Consider the following 21849-nt stretch of genomic DNA (forward strand, 5'->3'; position numbering starts at 1 on the left):
TTTTATTATGCTTGCCCCTGCCTTGAAATCTCTAAAAATAAGATATGTATTATTTCTTCCTAATCATATAAATTTAAAACATTTAACCATCCCATAATACAACACTGTTTACATTCAACAATACAGTTTTATTTTCTCATCCCTCTGGATGTTTTTGGCAAAATTATTTGCTAAATAAGAAAACAACATTTTTTTTTTTTCTACCCTCTTCTGACAATCTTTAAAAAAATAAGTTTGTGAAACAAGGTATAAAAAAGTCTCGCTTAATAATAATGATGATGATGATTATTATTACTATTACTGTGATGTGCTGGTTTTATAATTGGTAGAGATGACTATGGTGAAGGAAAGTTAAACTTACAATCACTTAGAGGGTCCAGTGTGTGAAGCATTAACTGCAATGCACCATGCCTATAGAGTGGGCCAGCACAGAGAATCGGCATACTCCTTGTCCTCCCATTGTGGCCATTAACCTATGGAAAACAAAATAAAATATACTTCAAAACCATTCAATCAAATCAAGGTGAAAACATAATCAAAATATTACTTATTGGCCAAAAAATGGAAAAAAAAAATAAAAAAGGATATGTACTGTTTATAAACAACGCCTAAAGAAGAAACAAAATTGTTAACCGTTTCACATGTTTTTGATAGAATATTATTTTTGAAAAAATACACATACAACATTCAATCAAATTGGAAAAACAAATTAATATAACAGTTATCAACTAAAAATAAAGACAAAATCTTTTTATTTTTTTAAATTAATGCACAATTTTTTTTTTTATAAAACAATTATATAGTCTTGTAGCTGATAGTAATTTTGTTATAAAACATTTTTTATAAAACAATTTTATAGTCTTTTAGCTGATAGTAATACTGATTTCTATTTATCATTAACGTCAAATTGATTACAAACAAATTATGTGCAATTTGTATTAGTTTACATATTTTTGTTCTTGTTTCGTCTGCCAATCCAACAATTGCCGTCTAAATGTCCGTTCATAATATCAGGTTTTCTGTGATAAATCTATGATTTATCCATATATGGGTATAATGATATCATATCACACCCATATATAGAAATGGGCAAATCACAGGAATAAGTCATATGAAACTTGATAATGCATGGAGATATCACATGATATAATTAGTTATTAAAAAGATAGACGTTCCTAGACGTCATATAACCTCATTTGACCCACGATATCTCGGAAGTTATTCTAATAGCCTCTAGTCTGTCAGTTACATTGCAATTTTAAATGAAAATATTACAAATCATATTCCTAGTAAACACATTACATAAATCATTTTGGATGTTTCTTTAATTAACTGTAGAATGAAGAATGTTAATATATTAGATTCCATTACTGAAGCTTTCATATAAAGATATGTTAAACTAATACACAAGATATTTTTTTTTTAAATTTTAGACTTATTATATGAGAAAATTGGAAAAATAATAATTAAAAAAAAACCCACCAGGATCTGAGGCCAGGAAGGATGGAGGAGATTAACTACCGGTATACCGGTAACCACTGGATCCGAGAGGTATAAAACACAAAGAAATGGCAGACGTGGAGGTGGTTATGAAATTCCAAGATTTTATGAAATTATCAAAATGCTAACTACGGCCAACCAATCATTCTTGGTTTGGAATGATCAGTTGCCACTTGCAAGATGGAACTACAATATGTATTGCTATATAAAACTCAGAATATGAAGCTAAAGGATTTGAGTTGCTTAATAACATTTTTAAAAAAATACCGTATAGCAATTATAAGATTGAAGCCCAAGAGATTTGGGAGTTGGAACGTGACCAACATAGCCATAAAAATCCTCATGGAATTACCACTTCATAAAACATACAGTTGAAAGAATTATTAACCTGCACACATATAATTTTAGCTATAATGTATACAGTTCAAACACTAAAAGCAAAAAACAGTCAAATAAAGGCACTTAGAGAGTGGTAATTAGACTTGAGCACACAAAACTTAAGAAAACATTCGTGGGAATTAACACATGCGAAAGACGCAATAACCTCTTATTATTAAAGAAGCTGATGCAAAGGCCATATTCTTATTTTTAACACTAAACATCACAATTAAATTTGAGACCAAATTCATCTTTTCATACTTGTTAAAAATGAAAACATCTAGTCTGCTGTATGCTTTGATTGGTCAATGTGCATGCATCTTATAGCCATTAGAATGTGCATGTGATATAACTATCAATAGCCCTTTAAATTATTGATGCTCATTTCAAGTTAACTCATAAAAACTAATTCCCTGCTTAAAGTAATATTGACAGAAGTATAGTGTTCCCTGTAGTTAGCAAACAGCACAACCAGGTACCACAATATTTATTTGATGAGTCTATAATCAATTGTGTATAAAAGTGTTTATGCTTGGAGACCATAAACACTTAAGTGTATAAAGAGAGACTTTATTGTGTGGGGAAGAAACTTACACTGGTTAAGTTATTAGCTAGGTTTAGTCGAGTATGTTGCTATAGTGATGATGATGGCACCATGATGTCACTAAGGATGATGGATGGTTTGGTAACAACAGCTGAGTGATAGTTCCCTACATACTGAAAGAATAGGTTTTTGATGATGTTGATGCTGAAAATGATTAGGACAATGGCAACACTGATTATGATGATAATGGCGATGATGATGATGATGAGTCCAAATTTTAAAAATTCTTGCCAGCCATTATTTAAATTTTAATATAGGCCTAGGCCTAATTCTAGGGTTTATCTAAATTAACTGTAATGTATTATTAGTTTAGCTCTTTCCACGAAAGTGGTTATAATTCATCTGTAACTCATGCGGTCAATGTGGTATTTGCTAAAATGTATAATTCGCTCGAAATGGAAGCTGCCAGAATTTTCCTTACTGGTATCTTGCGTGAGTTAACGCTTAAGTAACATGTAAAGCAACACCCTATAATCCGGTTACTTAAGCGTTAACTCACACAAGATACCAGTAAGGAAAATTCTGGCAGCTTCCATTTCGAGCGAATTATACATTTTAGCAAATACCACATTGACCGCATGAGTTACAGATGAATTATAACCACTTTCGCGGAAAGAGCTAAACTAATAATACATTACAATTAATTTAAAGTAAGCTTGAAACACACACCTCTCCCCCCACCCCAACAAAAGTGTTAGGTTATGTTTTTACTGCAACATGGTATTTCATCTGTGTCCCTTAGTAAAGTATATTTTTTTCATTCTTAGTGATGAGAAAAATAAAGCTTGGTGTTATTAATGAAATGCCTTGGATTGGAAGTTGAAAATCATAATTACAAAGAAACAAGGCCATTCCAAGTAAACAATACAAACACTTTTAAAAGCACTTAATAAATATTAAGCATTGCATCATTATTAATAATACTCACATTAATGAATGTGAGTATTATTAATACTCGCATTCATTAAAATCACAAGGATAACTTAAATGTATATTTGCAGAACCTCTAATTACAATCCCATAGCCTATTTTCAGTTCTAGAATGCTTCATTTGCATCAAAGAATACTTTATATCAATCTCAAAATGGATTGTTTTGTTGATACAAACTCTTAATTTATTTTGTCAGTTAGTAATAATGCAGTTGGAAAAGCTAAAAGGACCTCCACGCAAACACCCTACATTCATTTATATATAATGTTAAGATGGCAATCGTTTATTAATTTCCTGCGATAGATTCAGCTTTAGTTTAATGATTAACTCATGATCTTACCCAATGATAAACCTGAAATTAATTAACTTTCTTGGAATACATTATTACTTGCAATATACAGCGCAACCCATAATTATTGTGCTGCTATTAAAATGCATCATTTATTTATTACTGTGAAAACAATAATTCTTTTGAATGTAATAACATGGGATCTTGCAATACGGTTTGAATTATGCATGAAATATATTAGTGAATTATTTACGCTGTATGGGAATATACGCAATGTCGAGATTAATTAAAAAGGTTGAAATAACAACAAAGTTTTATGCGCAGCTTAATAAAAAGCAACACGAGCATTTCAACCTTGAATATGAGCTTTATGATAGCGATGACTGTTATGATACCTTGATAAATATTAGGCTTGCCATACCACAACCAGAATCAGTGACCGAAACAACAAAATTTACTTTATTTAAAATATTCACTTTCCAGACAGCTTTAAAATGATAAGTAATTTACTGGAATTGACTTACTAATACCAAACTATTATATTATAATTACTATTATATTGCCAAAGTTATATGTAAAATTATTATAGCCTCTCTGTACTATTAACAAAAAGGTAGAAATAACAACAAATTGTTATGCATGGCTTAATGAAAAGCATATATCAACCTTGAATAAAAAGTTTATCATAGCAATGACTATGTTGATAAACCTTGATAATATGGGGCTTGCCATACCAAAAAACACCATCAGTGACGAAAACAAGAACATTTACTTTTACAATACTCATATTCTCCACATACTGTAAGCTTTAAAATGATAGGTAATTTACCGGAATCGACTTACCAATACCAAACTATTATATTACAAATTACATTGTACCACCATAATGCTGAAGAATATGCGTAAGAGTACTATGGCCAATTTCTTATGCTAATTACTACTTAGACAACATTTTAGCAATCAGTACGTGGATTTTGCGATGACAGAAATAACAACAAATTCGTATGCTTGATTTTGCGATGACATCATATTGTAGATGATGATGAAAATTATGATGATTATGATGGCAATGATTACGACGATAATATGCTAATTACTACTCACTTAACATTTTAGTGACTGTACGCTAATTTTGCGATGGCATCATGTATAATGATGAAAATTATGATGATGATGATGTTATGATGGTGATGATAACAACAACGATGAGGGTAATGATGATAAACATAATAATGACGTAAATAAATCATTAATGATAAATAATTAAAGAGTATACCCATATTTAAACATATGATATTAGAAGAAAATATTGATGTACCGGTAAATAAACGGATGATCACAAAAGAAGCAAGAATTTTCTAGAAAAGTCTATGTCTGAGAGATTATTATATATAATATATTAAAAACATTATTATTATTATTATTATTATTATTATTATTATTATTATTTTTATGAATCGGTGAAAATTCCTGAAAATTTAAGCGTTGTCAATGTGGAAGTGGAAAATCAACTATTGAATATTTTAATTGAACTTTCCAGTAGTTATGTTTTAACATGAAATGAATGTTCCATGACCTTGACCCACGACCTTGACCCACAGCAATTATGAAAATGTTTTGTCCTGCTTCAGAACATTCAAATTTAATGTTTATTCATTATATTTTGCATCTAGAAACACAGAGTTGATATCACCGTTGGCTAGACAGTCTATTTAGATTCTCTAGATGAGGGAATAACAATGTCTACTTAAGTTTATTGTCTCCCTAGGCAACCATAAAAAGACACTGCCTAAAACGACAATCAATATCAGTAAATAATTGTCATGATTTCTGATTGTGTGGAGTATGCTATAATGAATAATTACACTAACGAATCATGCAGGTAATATAAACTATTGTAAACTGTAATTAAATTACCTGTATTATAATTTGATATCTGTAATGCCAAATGAAAGAAAGGTTCTACATCTATTTTTAGGCAATCTTCTATAAGTTCTTACTTTTGGGAAGCAAACACACTGAACATAAAAAGGTAAAGGTAGGTACAATGGTAGGCAATTAACCCATAACACACAACTTCATTGTGCTCATAATTACATCGTGGCCGGTGAATATCAAGTTGAAGAGACGTGTTTACTAGTCACAACATTCCACTACATGGGTTGAAGTCAATCAGTCAATCAAAGCATTTAATAGGGTAACCCTAATTTTTTTTTTAAATGCAGCCAAATTCCGAAGGGGAAAAAATGTTGATATGTTGTACCATTGATATTTCTAAGACACAAAAAGGGCATTTGATGAAAATTCGGAAATGGTTAATGGGATACAGATTTTTGACAATAAGAAACTGGGGAAAAATGGGCGTAACCATCCTTTTTCCTCATATCAAAATGTTTTTTTCCGCTGAGTCTGGCTTCAACACGTTGACTGCCAGACCTTTTGTTAAGGTTCCTTCCCATGTGGCAAAATAAGTTTAGATGTACAAACATACTTTTTTGAAATTTTATCTAGTCATATAACGTCAAAATGATGTGTCTAATAAATTGGTGGGAAAATATTAGGGGGCAAGTAAACTCGTCGACGGAATTGTGACAGAACTTTTATTGACTATGCCAAGTGCGAGTTATCTCATCCAATTTTTGCATGGGTTGGTATATGTTCAAAGGGCGCCCTAACTTGTGCCGCTCGAGTGTACTACCGGCAACATAACACAACAAACATACATACATCAATTTTATGTCTAGGTGTATCTTCCCCGAACTACCAGACGTTGAGTCTGTAGTTCTACAATGTATAACAAAGTAGTTATAAACACTAAAATGTTACGCAGATTTTGTCCCTGGCACCCTCAGCAACAGCCTGTGGTCGAGTATACTAGTCGCTGGCAGCCAACGTGTTAAAAGGGCATTTTTATCCAAGAAGACTTCTACCTACCTAAAGTGTGTGAGTGTGAAGGGTCTTATACAATGTCAATATAACGGCTATAGTTTTGCAAACCCCTGCCTTAATGGTGGGTCACTTAATCCAGTAGAAATCTTTCTTAAATGAGTATCTGTACTATAACTTCTATATGTGCAGGCCAACTTTGTGAAATAAAAGAAAAAAAAATATGAAGAAAAAATAATAACGAAAAAAATAGGAAAAAAAAAAATCACTTTTTTTTTTCAATTTACATTTTGTATGACTGGAGGAGTTTACATTTTGTATGATTGAGGGATTTATTATTGTATAATATATTAATAATACAATAATATTTTGTTTTTATGATGTTGCATGATTACTATATAGATTGCTGCAAGAATAATTTATACACTATAAAAAATAGGTTACATCATCTTTACAGAGGAATACAAATATTTTTTTTAACAATAGCAATAATTACAGCAATGATTGTGATTTCTATATAATTTCCAATCAAAAATCAAAACAACCAAAATAATAGCAAAGATTACATATTTATTCATAATTACATTAATGTTTTAACATGTAATTACAGTGTATGTTGTAGTTTAGATTTAGTATTTAAATAATCAAAGACAGGTTTGATTGACTGACTATTTTAATTTATATCAACTACGTGTACGTCTCGAATCTTACACATTTTACATTGTTGGTATTGAATAAAGAATTGAAATTTAATAATAAATATAAAAACAATGTAATATTAATATTAGAATTATGAAAACTGAAACAAAACAGTAAATGATAGCCAGATGTCCATTAACATTCTGCCTGCCAAACAAGATCTCCGTGTTTGGTAACGCAACGCTTGACCGTTAAAATTGGAGATTGTGTTTCAGGGTTTTTTTACGGAATCCGATAGAAGGGGTAATTACTGATATGTACTAACACTATATTCAATTTTGGCTGTAAGTATTTCACTATTTGTTTGTTTACATTTGCGTAGAGCGGTATTGAGTTACTTTCACGAAATCGCGATCATCTCAGCTTTGTTGTACAAAATTGCGTAAATCTCCAAAAGTGAGTCATTTTCATTTTGCTGTTACGCGTCACAGATTGTGATTAGAATAAATTGTTTGGTCCATCGTAAAGCTAAAATGTTTGTAGTTCTTGTAGTATTCACTACCCATCGATCTGATCACATACGTACTCTCAACGAGCTTCGGAATAGTGTTAAAATTTGCTAAAAATCTGGCAGTGGCTGATACTATTTTTTTCAAACCCTTGGCAGTAAGAGTGTTAAACAGTGGAGTTAAATAGCTTGGTGGTTCAGATGCTTGCCTTCAGTCCCAGGGTCCTCAGGTTCAATTCTTGTCAGTATTGCTGGATTTTTTTCTCAAGACCAAAATAAGTCAACTCCCTAAACCTGACATTGAGATTTAGTTTGTGTAAAACATTGTGAGTCTACTGTATGTTTGTCTTGTGTAAGGGATTGTCACCTACAAGTAGGACAGTGATATTCGTTATTGACAATCGTTGGCGCATGTATTGTGCTCCTAAATAAATAATAACAAAAACAAATAAACAAGAAACAACAATTACTAACTACCAAGTATCCATTTAGGTAGAAGCAAAGATATCTAGAAACAACCAATGTACAATTATATTCATAACCTAAAATTTAAACAATTTTTGATCAGAAATGCAATAAAAATAATGTTAATAAAGACAATAAATGGATAATATGCTGTATTACATTATAGAAATTCTATTGTTATATATTTTAACTAATCATTCATTTGCTTTTTCTAATGTAATATTTTGATGTAATTTTTTATATTTTGTCCCTAAATTTTAATCTTATAATAGAAAATAATCCCAAATCTTCTAATAATCTGTACAGGTAAGAAAGTAGGACGAGTTGAGGAAGATCTCGAAGGAGCACCATCTCAGAAAGGTGTTCTTAAAGTGATAAATGGGCGACATGTATACTGTTCAATATCTCATTTCTTTTCTTTTGTACAAGCTCTGAAAAAGCCTACTGTTCAACCTCAACGAATTATGCGCTTAATTTAAGCGGAACAACTAAGCTATGTTATAATTTCTGTTTGCACATTAACACTCATCTAAAATCTACCACCTACGAACCAATTTTAATCGCAACAACAATATTGTGCATATCCATGGTGATAGTGTTGCTATGGTGATATAAACATTCAATATTATGAATTTGATAAATCTTAATGTGATTAATAGGGTTAGTAATAATTAGTTCTATTTATGTCAGATTCTATCATTTTCTTAATTTCTTATGAAGTTAGAAAAACTAAGACATTCATTCATTCAGTTGAGTATGATTTGATTAGATTAATTTTGTCCAACTACGGAAGAATGAATTTTAACTATACTATGCAAATACTGTAGACTGGATAATTTTTTCTTATAATTACAAGTTATGTGAGAAAGATTAGGAACCTCAGAAAGAGTTAATAAAGGTTATAGGGAGAACAAAATTAAAAATTGTAATAAGTTAGGGTTGTACTGGAAAAATATGAAATATTCTTAAATAAATGAAAATAATAACAATACAGCATGAAAATTGTTGGACAAACTCATCAAAGAGAAAGTCTCCCCACTACCAGATTAATTTTCTCATCCCATAACATTTTTCCACCACTATTACACATGACATTATGATGGCTTGTGACTGGATGTACTGTATTTGTATAAATTTATGTAAACATCATATAATCACAATTTAGGTAAACATTATAAAATCACAAAAGTCAAAATATCAGGAGTTTTGGCCTTATCTTTCTATAGTTTTCAAACATTAAATTCCTTGATGTTTTCTAACTTGAATTTCCTATATTAAAATTTGAACGGGAGAAAACATGGCTTTAATAAGTATTAAAAAATGTTCGGTCAGCTCTAAATTGTTATAATAAAAAATATTATTGTCATATAATAACATGACATCCATAATCTTTAGATTGTGATTTATTTTCAGTATCTGTTTCAAAATTTCCATCTGTTTGGCATACAATCTTATGGGCGAAGAAACACTTATGGTATAGCAATAAACCACTTATGATTTCAATAAAAGTTATCATTCAGCAAGTTAGGGAGTCATTTTCCAATCTGAAAAAGCAAGCATTTGCAGTAGAAACAGGACATATTGTTTTAGGAAAGGTAAAAAGCATAGCACAAGTGGTATGTAAATAATAAGCTATGAATTAAAATTAGTTCCTGTGATGAATCTGAAAACCCATATAGTTACGGTATAAGATAATAACTAGAATGCTACTCCAGTGCATTGAAAATTCCAAAAATGCATGGCTTTTCATCAGTGCTCAACAAGATGACTGAGTTTCAGAAAATCGAAATACGCCTAGGCATCATTTTCAATTTCGTCCTCAATCTAATATGAACATTTTGAATACAGCTAGGTTTAGCTGTATGTTAAACAAACCAAAATTTAATTGTGTACTATACACTAAACTATACATTAAAATCAGTTTTACTTGGACTCTTTCTAGTTAGTGTTGACTAAGTTATTAATTTATTATTATCAACTAGAAGGTAAGTGAGCAAACATTCTAATATGTGATATGCTGTGATTAGTTTCGATAAAAAGAACAAAATAATCACTAAAGAAGATAGGTTGCATATTATCTCATTCAGTTATTTCTTTAGTTATGGAAGGTCAGAAATGCAGTGCCAAGATCATGTCTTGTGATTTACAAATAATGCCTTATTAGGGTTGCATTAGGTACAGGTTTTGATAGCAGTTTCATATCATTTTTCACAATATAAAATATTGTGAAACCACTAAAATGATATGAAACAGCAGCAGTTTTAAATAACAATCTCAACAACATTTTCCTTGGTAAAAAAACTTTTTTTGTTTGCATTAAAAACAAAATTCATATGACAGGTAGGCAATACAATATAACAACAATATTTTGGTCAGGGGTAGCTAAAGCAAAGTATTAATTGTAACTCATTGAGAAACCAAAATCCAACTGTGCTTGACAAAAATTTACTGTTTGTTAACCAACTGTGCCTGAAAAGGCGGTTGAAAGTTTCCTTTTTTTTTGGCATTCAATACTGTATAAAACCGCAAAACAACTGACTGAGACATGACAAGGGAATGCAGAAGTACGTACTGATTTTATGGAGAAGCTTAGCTCAGTCGGCTAAACTGGGGGTAGCCACTGTGTGTGCGCTGAACTGTGGAGATTTCTAGGTCCCCAATATTTTCATGTTCTTTAGTTAAATAAAATATATAAAGTGATGAATTAGTGCACCAAACACACGGTTTTATTCATATGCCTAGAGGCTAGGTCTAGCCTCGGCAACATAGTTTATTCATTCATAACATACGTTTATTGAGTGTTATGTACGTATTTGGTGAAAGGTCACCACAAATTTAACCCAACCTCAATTTTACGAATCCCCCGATTTACGTACGCCCTCCGGCCCTGTACCGTACGTAAAATCGAGGTTCTACTGTACAATTTATGATAGCGCACTGTCTTTTAGATGAGATGTTTAAGCCGTTGGTCCTGTTTGCAATATGGCCCACGTACACGTTAAAGAATGCAGTACATTCTTCAGAAAAGAGTAGGGGATTGTTTCCTGGGGTACTGTCCAATTCACCACCAGAAAGACCCCACAGGAAACACGTCTTTGAACTTAGTGGGCTATTCTTGGCATGGGACATTCTTGGTGTGAATCACACAGAAACACTCCTACAACCGGAGGATCCACTAATTAGTATTAAATAAAACAAAAAGACAGTAACTCCGAAAAGAGACAGACACATTTTGAGATTCAACGTTTCGATCTATTTGATCATTTTCAAGAATACTGGTGAGAAAATCTTACCCATCCATATATGTTTACAATATTTACAGAAGTATAACAGAAAGCAAATTAAAACCGACCAACCAGATTAAAATCAAAGTTATAACTAGCCAATTAAAAAATAGGTAATCAAATATGAGGTGTGTCTTATATTAAGTATATCACTTATTATTTTGAATAAACAATGAATAATCAACAATTATTCAACAATAGTATAGAAGCCTGGGAATGCTGGCTGAATGAAGTCTCATGACATGAAATAAACACTCCTATCCTACTCCTATATCCCGAAATGGTTCGAAAAGCGACTGGTCCAAACGACAGTAAGTCATTATTTTTCCCTCAATTAATCTGAAATATGGAGTGATATTTACTTAGTGAGATGAAGACTTTTATGATCTATGTTGTTACAGATTTTCAGACCGGTGGGTTTCAAATCCCAGATGTCTATAATTGAGGACCTTGGTTTTGCACTGTGTCTGTAAGCTTTGAAACAAGCGTAACTATATTGATAATTAAACAAGGCCTAGTGTGGCATTTTTTATATGGCAGCCATCTTTTTCAGTAGCGATACATAACTCTGCATTGCTTCGTTGCACCGTTAACACTTTAGTAAAAACCCTAAGAAAATAATGTATTGAATATTACTCAGCTTCCAATGAGAAAGATTGTTAAAATTCTGTTATTGCAAAATTACAGCTTTTAGTTAGAAACCCTTACATTGATTACCACTAGTCAAAAGACTCTGCATTCAAATTTTCAATTGAAAGTTAATACTCATACTTAAACAAATAAAGCAAGTAATTCACATATTGAATTTTACTGTTCAAGTTAATTACCTCGACACATTAAAGGGATATTTACCTGTTTTGCGCTTGATCAGCATAATGTAATATTTTACTTGTTTGTACATTAACAAATTTATAACTTTAAATAATTTAAATATTTTTTTAATGTAATGTAATTCAATCTGTATATTATATATATATATATATATATATACTGTCTCTTATACACATCTAGATGTGTATAAGTCAGGCCCGTAGCGTGGGGAGGGGGGTTAAGGGGGTTACGACGACCCGTCCAAAAACTGGAGAAGGTCTGCATTTAAAAACAAAGAATTGATATTCGTAGATATATTTACAATGTTCTCCAGAGTATCGGAGATCATACAAGCCAGAAGTATTTGAAGTCGGCATTTCTTAAGGTTTCCCAGCTAACAATATTACATTATTGTATAATGGTTTCAAAAGGGTCCACTTTCCACTAAAACGAGCTTCCCACAAATTAGGTCACGCTACGGCCCTGTTGATGGTCCTGCAAGGTAGCCGGTAAAAATATAAAATACAATTTCTTTTAGACTTCCCTACATTATCAGTGGCACAAGTTACAATTATGAGGTATCCAGTTTTTCCAGTTAGTAGTTGCATAATCAATGTGGAATTCCTTTCATGCACAGTAACGTTTGTTTATCTAGATTATTAATGTGTAACTATATTACAATATGAAACTGAGTGGTTCCTCTATGCTGTGTTTGTTCGGTGCTAATTTCTCATACACTCGTTCTCGTGTCTCTGCTTACTGTGTAATCACTATCGTCAATAAAAATCAACATCAGGCCCGTATCTTAATGACGACAGCAACGTAAGGAACATCAGGTCTACACATTAATTTCCTAGGATATATATTACATGCTGGCGGAACAAAAATTGATGCACGAAGAGCGTGTGTGTTTGCAGGGAAAGTTAATAAGGAGATAAAATTAGGCAGACAAGCTGAGGATCATATTCACTGATTCAATTAAACTCAATAAAGCGAGTAGAACTGGCATGACAAAAAGACAAACAGAATTATAGCTTATTGAAATTCCATACAGACTAACACATGTAGAATGTTGCATATAATTTAAAATATTTAAGAAAGCCTGTGGAGGGAGAATAATGGACAAACAGCACAATACATACATATAGATGCCATGACACATCATGTGGATAGATAGACAGAGATTTCTTGACAGATCATTATAGATAGATGGAAATAGAGATGCGATGACAGACCATGTGGATAGATGGACAGACCAATGGCATAACAGACCAATGGCATTACAGACCACATGGATAGATGGACAGATTCCATGAGGGACCATGTAGATAGATGGGGAAAAAAAATGCCAAGACAGATCATGTTGACAGAGAGATATCGAAGTCACTAGCTAGATAGGCAGGGATATATCACCAGAAAGATGGACAGAGATACCAGTGACAGTTCATGTATATTAGTTAAATAAGAATGGACTGAGAAAAACCATAGCAGATCATGTGGATATGGTCAAACAGATGCAAAGACAGATTATGTTGATAGATGGACAGAGATATATCAGTATACAGTTGAAATGGCATTGAAATATTGTTCTACTTAGATAAAATTCGACTTACAGATTGTTAAATAATGGAAAACACAACAATTTGGCATGTAAAATTAGATTGACTAATAGAAATTATTTGACGTAGGCAAAGTTTAACTGTATAGACAAATGAGCAGCAACATACCATAAGGAAAAAATAGATACAGATGGAGAGGGTGGATTAGATTAGATATTTTTGGTGGGAAATACGCCCATGAAAGTCTGAAGACGTACTCCCACTTGTTCCTTTTGGAGGCAAATTAGGTAGTACACCAGAAGACAATCCACTACTCCAAAAAGTGTACAGCATTCACAAGTTCACATGTTCAGGCAAGTCAAATGGCCTAACGGTTAGCAGGGGCCCCACAAGCTACAGCCATAACATCAGCACTGGTTCGAACAGCAGACCTATGATTCTGGTGGTAGAACAAGTCTTCTCGGATAATGACTATAAGCCGTAGGCCCAGTGTATACAATGGCATGTGTGCACTATAAAGAACCCAGTACATCCTTCGAGTAGGGGATAGATACCCTGGTGTACTGGAACAGACAGCCCCTGTGCTGGACAACTAGAGTTGCTGGTACCGGGTTACCCAGTAGCACAGACACAAAGGAACCCTTAGGGGCGAAGAAAGTCATTGATCAAGTTCCTAGTCCACACATCAAGCGCCCTAAGCATCTTTAACTTAGATGGATATGGCACTATATAAAACTACATTATTATTATTATTGTACCATATTGCAACCAGAACTGACAGGCTTAAATGTCTTACACATAATGTGACATGCTGCTATTTGAAACTTTCATTTCAGCCCTTCAACTTAAAGCCCGACTCCAGAAGAAAAAAAATGTTGAAGGGGAGTTTGAAAATTCATCGAAACTGTTTTAAGGTAAAACTGTTTTGGTAAAACAGTTTTCAAGAAAACTTTGTACTTCCTTTATTTTAATAATTTTTAATATTTTTATTATCTTGTATCTGCTTTGGTTAGTTTTGGAATCTTATTTTCTATTTAAGACACTGGGAATTTAGGAGCCTTATTTCACTATAAAAAGAAAAACTAGAGTAGAATTTTTTATTACGAGACATTAAGTCTTGCATTTTGCATTGAACCCATGATCCTGAAATTAGAAGGCAATCATTAAGCAATGATCCATAGCATCATTTCAACCAATCCATAAAATCCTCCTAATCTGGCACGGATATAGTTACCGGTGAAACGAGGAGAAAGCGAGGCTAGAAAATCCTGATAGTTCCTCAAAATCTACATCATCCACCTATTCACAAACTACTGTAGCATTTCACATACCAGAGATACAGTTACGTAAAAAACGCAATCCTTATAAATTGCCTCATTTGCGAGACAGCCACTGAAACATAACTCAAAATTCACCGTTTGCCAACATAAGACAACTTTGTGGATTATACTGTCAAGGGACCGATAAAATGTCACATGCCCTGCGTTGCTAAGCAACATGTTTATAAATCAGTCTATCTTGCCAAGAGAAGACATGTCATGGGCCTACTTTTCGAAGCATTGGATTGTGTGTTCTTACAAAATACTTAACAATAAGATCAACTGATAATCGTTCGATATGGCTACAGTACATTGTTGTGTGTGCATTTGCGATGTTTTGCCATTAACCAGACTTTACGACGATAACGTGGTGATGACATCTCAGTGGATGTTTTGTTAAATGGTTTTATTCAGCACGACCACTCAGAGAGATACATTGGGAAGCTGAATCTTCGATGGACATATAAATGAGTAGTCAAAAATTATTATGTGCTTGGGAATGCCAGTGTAATACGTCTTTCTTTTGAGATGTGCTGAGTTGAAAATTTGCCTTAGATCTTCAATACTGTATGTTGTATACAATCATTCAATTTCTTTTTTATGTCTTTCGCAAAGTATCTTGCCAATTACAGAATGGAAGTACTGTATGGCTATATTCAGACATGATTTTCTTGCGCATGTTTTATCGTAGCCTTGGGTGTCGATTTTATAACCGTTCCTATTTGCAGAACGTTAATCGCCTAAGAAAGGCCAGTTGTATAATTACAGCGAATTATGCGTAGGTTTGTCATTTTCTCCCACTCGGTACGACTACTGATGCTTTTCCACTTGTTTAATCGTTGTTTACTTTAGTTTAACTCCCATCCTACAATTTTATTTAAGATGTGACTCTTAATTAGGCCTCATCCTACCAGCTACTGAAAACACCCTCCTGGTCTGTGTGCCTCTTAGCTCTTTTACTTGTCATCTATGGATGTTCTCTGCTCCAGGCAGTTTAGCTGTGTCATAGATCTGACAACCCCAATTTTCCCAACCATCTTACCCTCAATGAGTATCCACTAAACTACATTCTCTCTTTCATTTACAATAACAGCTTGCATTCCTATAATTTTATACATGTATTGTGCTACCGCCATGATAATAGTAGGCCATATATGAAAAGAGCTAAACCAAGTCTCCACATTTAGAATGTTGAAACGAACAAGACTGATCTCTTTAGCAAGCCCGCAGGCAGGGTCCTATAGACATTGTGGTGTATTGGATTTTCAGGATATTTTTTAACAATTTCATTTCTGGAGACAGTTTTAGCATATTGGTATCACTTTCATAAGCCTGAACATGGACCTATTATTAAGCTGAAGCCCTAGTGAAGCTCTATAACCAAGTCTTATTATGTGCCTTGGAATACAGTTATTTTCTAATACTGTAGTTCCCCAGGTATAGTCACCACCACGGGTATAATCAGCGCCACTGACTGGGCCATTTCCAGCTTTATGCCTAGGCCTACTAACAGTTAAGGTGTTCCCTCCCCCTTTTATGCTCGAGTATTAAGTCTGATTTCTTCACCAGAATATAGTTGTGAATAGGCCATTGGATTATAGGGAAATTGTTGTTCAAAATGAATCTGCCACTTGGCTAAACGATCATCATTTTTGGTTCATGCACAGAGAATCCCCGAGTATAAAGCCCACCCCCCAAAATCAGACCAATTTCGCATTCATAGCGGGTGGGATTATACCCGGGAAACTAAAGAAAAAACTTAATTTGAAGGAATTGGTGGAAACTCAGTGTACTAGAAGAAAAGTAACTATGGCTTGTCTACCACTTGATTATAATATTACTGTTTTTCATATTTTCTAGTTATTTGCATTCTTCATTTAAAGCCCCATTCCCGGCAAAATTTCAGTTCTTAAAAAAATCTAGTTTTTATATATGTTATAAAGATAATACGGAATTGCTAGTTTAACTGAATTTAGACATTCCTAAACATGAAAAAAAATGTAAAAGACTGAAATTTTATTTATTTTTTTGTTCCACATAAAAAATAAATGCAGATGAATTTTTTTATCTTTGATTTTGCGATAGGTCTGCGAAGAAACATAGTAGGCGCCAGAAACATTAGCCTATCATCAACACTGCTAGGTTAGGCTAGATTTTGGCTCTGTTATTAGACATAAAAACGGCTGACATGATATTTTCAGTTGCTAGTACTGACACTTGTGAAATATAACATTCCTTCAACAGGAATTATTTCAAATTTGTTGAAAAAAATGATTCTGACCGAGATTTTGACAATTGAACAAACATATCTCAGGCCTACTCAATCAGCCGCAGTGTGCAAGATGCGAAGTACAAAAACTAATCTCATTAAAGAGGGTGCACTTTATTGACTGTATAAAGTATACACAAAAGTGAGAGCATTCCAGCGGATGCGATCTACAAGCTCTGAATTTGCCTAGTAACAAAGGATTCGTCAAGAAAATGGTAATCTCCTATGAGAAATAGTCTATTTCTTCTTTTGTGTAAAACTAAAATTTATGCCAACCCATGATTAAATTTTTTTTTTTTTGTGAAATTTTGCAGGGAATGGGGCTTTAATAATAATAATAAATATCACAATTATTAAGAAATATTTTTAACTATTCATTGATAACATTGCTGGCAAAGCCGTCTCTTGTTAATAGTCCAGAATAAATGATACAGGATGTGCCGGTATACGGTATAAAGTTTTTACATTTTCTGGAAGCTGTAACATCAAAGAATACATATACATGTCAAGTATAATCCTTTATAATTGCCAAAAAGTGATAAAACCACACCATTCATACCTACTTCAAATGATTCCTCAGTTCAACGACCAAGACAAAATTAACTTCTCGATATTGGTCAGTAAATATACTGTAAGTATTCTACATCAAAATAAAGCTTACTGCATATACACAGCTTAATGACAATAATTTAACTTCCGGTACATGTGTTAAAATATAGTTCTGAGAAAAAAAAAATCCAATTCTCTGTTATCTCAAAATTTCATTGGATTATTGTGACCGTCATCAGTGGATACTCTTATTCTCCTGATGACGGTCATAGTAATCTCACGGCAAACTCAAGACAACACATTATCATGTTCTTTTCTCTCAATAACAAGTATAACCATTATGTTGTCCGGAAGTTATTTATTAGCGTCTTTTTGCCATGCAAACTTTCAAGAAATGAGTAAATTCCTCAGTATGACAACTATATTATGGCAGGTATGTTCTCCTATCATATACAGAAGTTGCAGATTAAATTTGTTATCAAATGACTTTTAAAATTGCCAAACGAAAAACTGACCCATTTAGTTTCTTGAGTAGCTTTTTCACATGTTCACTACTTTACAAGTGTCTTTAATGGATTTCACCATGAATATGTTAAACTTATTCCTTCATGATTTTACTTTGTATTTGTGAATGTTTATTGAGATTGCTATAATAAATTCAAATCAAATCAACAGCAAAGCTTGTTAGATCCTTCCACTAAAAATAAACAATATTAGCACAGGGTCATATTTGTTTTTCTATCCAAAAAAAAAAAGAGTAGTGTTTCGCCTTTTAATGAAGGGATTACCTAATGAGGTATTATTCTGGTGTTGAGTATAGCAGTGCTTGGGGGCACAGTGATGATTATAATTGTAACAATAGGCAATAATTTAGCATAAAAGTAAATGCTTAATATTATTGTGTTTCACTGAATTCAAGGATTTTGAAGCTTGATGATTAACTACTGTAGTTTGAAAGAAAATTTCATTAGAGGAGGTAAGAGGACATAACATACCGTAGGCCTATATTTATTATGATGATTAAGTATATTAGCATCAGTTAGTAGCAACAGTAGGAGTTTAATATGGATAAAAAATGATAAAGTATATTAAACCATGTACTTATAGCTAAGAATTAATAAAATACAGGTATTTACACTATCTGATTCTATCATGTTGAAATACAATACTTCAATCGTAATTAATGTATAATTCTGCTTGATATATTGACACCGCTGAGCCACTGAGAGAATATTTCTCAATATTAACATACACATTGCAAGAAATTTATATCCCTGCAATTTTAGTACAGTAGAATTTCTTAACTAATGTAAAAGGAATCATTAAACATTAGTAGTCTCAGAGGAAGAATAGTAAAATTGTTACACAACAACTATAATACTAATAAAACCTTGCCGAGCCACGGGGCTCTAAGGACGGGAGCTTATCCCCACTTTCATGAAGCAGATGAGAACATGATGCTCCCCCCTGGGTAGGACGCTGGTCCACCACCGGTTACTCCCGGTAATTTGCTGGTACCTACTAATACAGCTCGGTAGACTGAAACAATGTAGATAAAGTGCCTTGCTTAAGGACACTAAATAACGTGCACAGCAAAGGATTGAAAACCCGACCTTGTAGTTGGGAAGCTATTAAAACAATTTCCACCTTGCCAAACTGCCTCCACATAATAATAATAATAATAATTAATGATTAATCCATTTTTCATACTTATTTAATGTCAAATGATAATTAGAGCCATGAAAAAGTTATTAATATCAGTGATTAATTACAGTAATAAAAAAAATACACAAAATTATTTGTACTATGTTAATTACACCTACAATAATTTTTTTAGCATGTCTGATAATTTTCAATTGTCACAGTTATGATGATATCATAATAAAAGAAATAATTACCAATCTTGATTATGGTTATTCATTGTTTTTCAAGAACAAAATAATTGAGGCTAATCCACTGCAAATAGAATCAATGATTTTTTTTTTTTAAAAGAACCATAATGTAGAGTAAGTCGATCAAAACTAATTAGGACATCATGATATTCATCCCTGTAGCATCGGATGACATAGAAGATGCAACCCTGGGCATGAAAATAGATCGGCCAAGAGTGCAGAGAGCATTATCTTTGGAAAGCAAACAACAATGAGGTGGATCCAGGATTGCCATTGGGGGTGGGGGTGGAAGTGCGAGGATGTGCAGGTGGCCGAGTGGGTTGTCACAGCATCGATTTTTTATTACTACGGTATGGCAAGTTGAATGCCTAAATACAGGCTAAACGATATGAATGTATAGATTTACGGTAAGATTCTCTTTTAATCTTTAATAGAAAACAAACAATTTTATATTCAGGAACATTCTCAAACCTTTTCTGATTTCACCTCCCNNNCCTAAATAATTAAGAAAATTTAATGAACTTAAGCAACTATAATAAACCAGAAATTTTTACCGTGTCAATTCAAAAATTATCAAAGGCACCAAGTGAAGAATATACCAAATTAGAAAATAAGAAAGTTTTGAGATTCTTTAATAGAACTAAATTTGCGGACTGTCTAACAGAAATGGGTAACTGATTCCAGAGATAGGGGGCCTGAACGAACAGATAAGAAACGTTAACCATATGTTACTTTTACGTTGATTTTTAAGCAAAGGGACAACTAATTTAAAAACTTGACTACATTAATCAAAAGTAGAATGCCTGCAAACGATGACATATGATAATCAACAATTAATCAGAAACTAAAAAACTGTCAAATTCAGAGTAACTTATAAAGGATATTTAATGATACAATATGCCAATATTTACTTTGAGTTCAATAATAATAATAATAATTGAATAAGAAAAACTGCCAATAACAAGAACATTGTTTGGCTTTTGCAGTGGATTAGAGTGAGAAATCATAACAATGTAAATTATTAAATAAAGATTAATTATTAATAGTCAATCAGGTGGAAGTAGTCTTATTATTAAGAAATGAGAGGAAGTTTACCTTTCAAGTCAAGAACTTAAATCAATCTTAAAGACTACATCCGGACCAGTTGCCAAAACACAAATCGAAAACTTATTGCTTTTCTCTAAACAGAATGCTATGAAGTTAAATGAGGGTTCTTAAGGGGGAAATATAGGTCACATAATGTACTGTACTGTCTAATAAAATCTGGGAAAACCTCAAAATTTTAGTTGGCTACCTTACTCATGATAACATGTAAAAATATGTTTTTAAAATTATATTTGGAATTTATTATGATAGGTTATTTTAAAATAATAGTAGAAATGATGAAAATGTGCAAACAAAACACATAAAATGTTATTTTAAAAAATATGGTAATATATTTTAATAAAAGCGATACAGAATTCAAACAAAACATCAAAATGTTATTAAAACAAGTCATACTTTAATAACTCAAACAACACATCAAAATATTATTCAAAACAAGACCATTATTTGATTTTTTTTCCAGAAGCAATATCAACTATATCTAAAGGTCATTGCCTTTAAATAGCCTAGCCTTCTGCAACGTCCCTTTTTTCAATTGGATTTATTCGGTGTAAACACCAAGGATATCCCACGAAAGTCTAGAAGAAGACTTATTTCCAGTGGGGTCCTTCTGGTGGAGATTGGGCAGTACACCGGGAGACTATTCCCTACTTTTTTCCGAAGGGTGTACTGCGTTCTTTAGCCATAAATACACACGAGACCAACGGCTTAAACGTCTCCTCTGAAAGACGGTGCGCTATTATAACGTGTATTTCAGTCCTCTAGCTGAAATAGAAGGAAAGGCAGCGATGAGAATTGAACTGGAGACCTAGAGTTCTCCACGGTTCAGTGCTCACACAGTGGCTACCACCAGATTAGCCGAC

The 21849-nt window shown here is 32.7% G+C and overlaps 1 protein-coding gene across 2 annotated transcripts in view; it reads right to left on the reverse strand.

Annotated features, from left to right (window-relative positions):
- The window catches only part of LOC117110288 (sodium/potassium/calcium exchanger 1-like), a 58838-nt gene that overhangs the window by 13516 nt on the left and 23473 nt on the right, over positions 1 to 21849 (reverse strand). For both annotated transcript variants that reach the window (XM_033252938.1, XM_033252940.1), the window contains exon 3: positions 362 to 473. In XM_033252938.1, the coding sequence (XP_033108829.1) occupies positions 362 to 473 (112 nt within the window). The remainder of the gene's footprint in view (positions 1 to 361; positions 474 to 21849) is intronic.

This window comes from Anneissia japonica, unplaced genomic scaffold (assembly GCF_011630105.1).
Source record: "Anneissia japonica isolate Jap-2015-1 unplaced genomic scaffold, ASM1163010v1 scaffold673_len1821605_cov196, whole genome shotgun sequence".
Lineage (NCBI taxonomy): Eukaryota > Metazoa > Echinodermata > Crinoidea > Comatulida > Comatulidae > Anneissia > Anneissia japonica.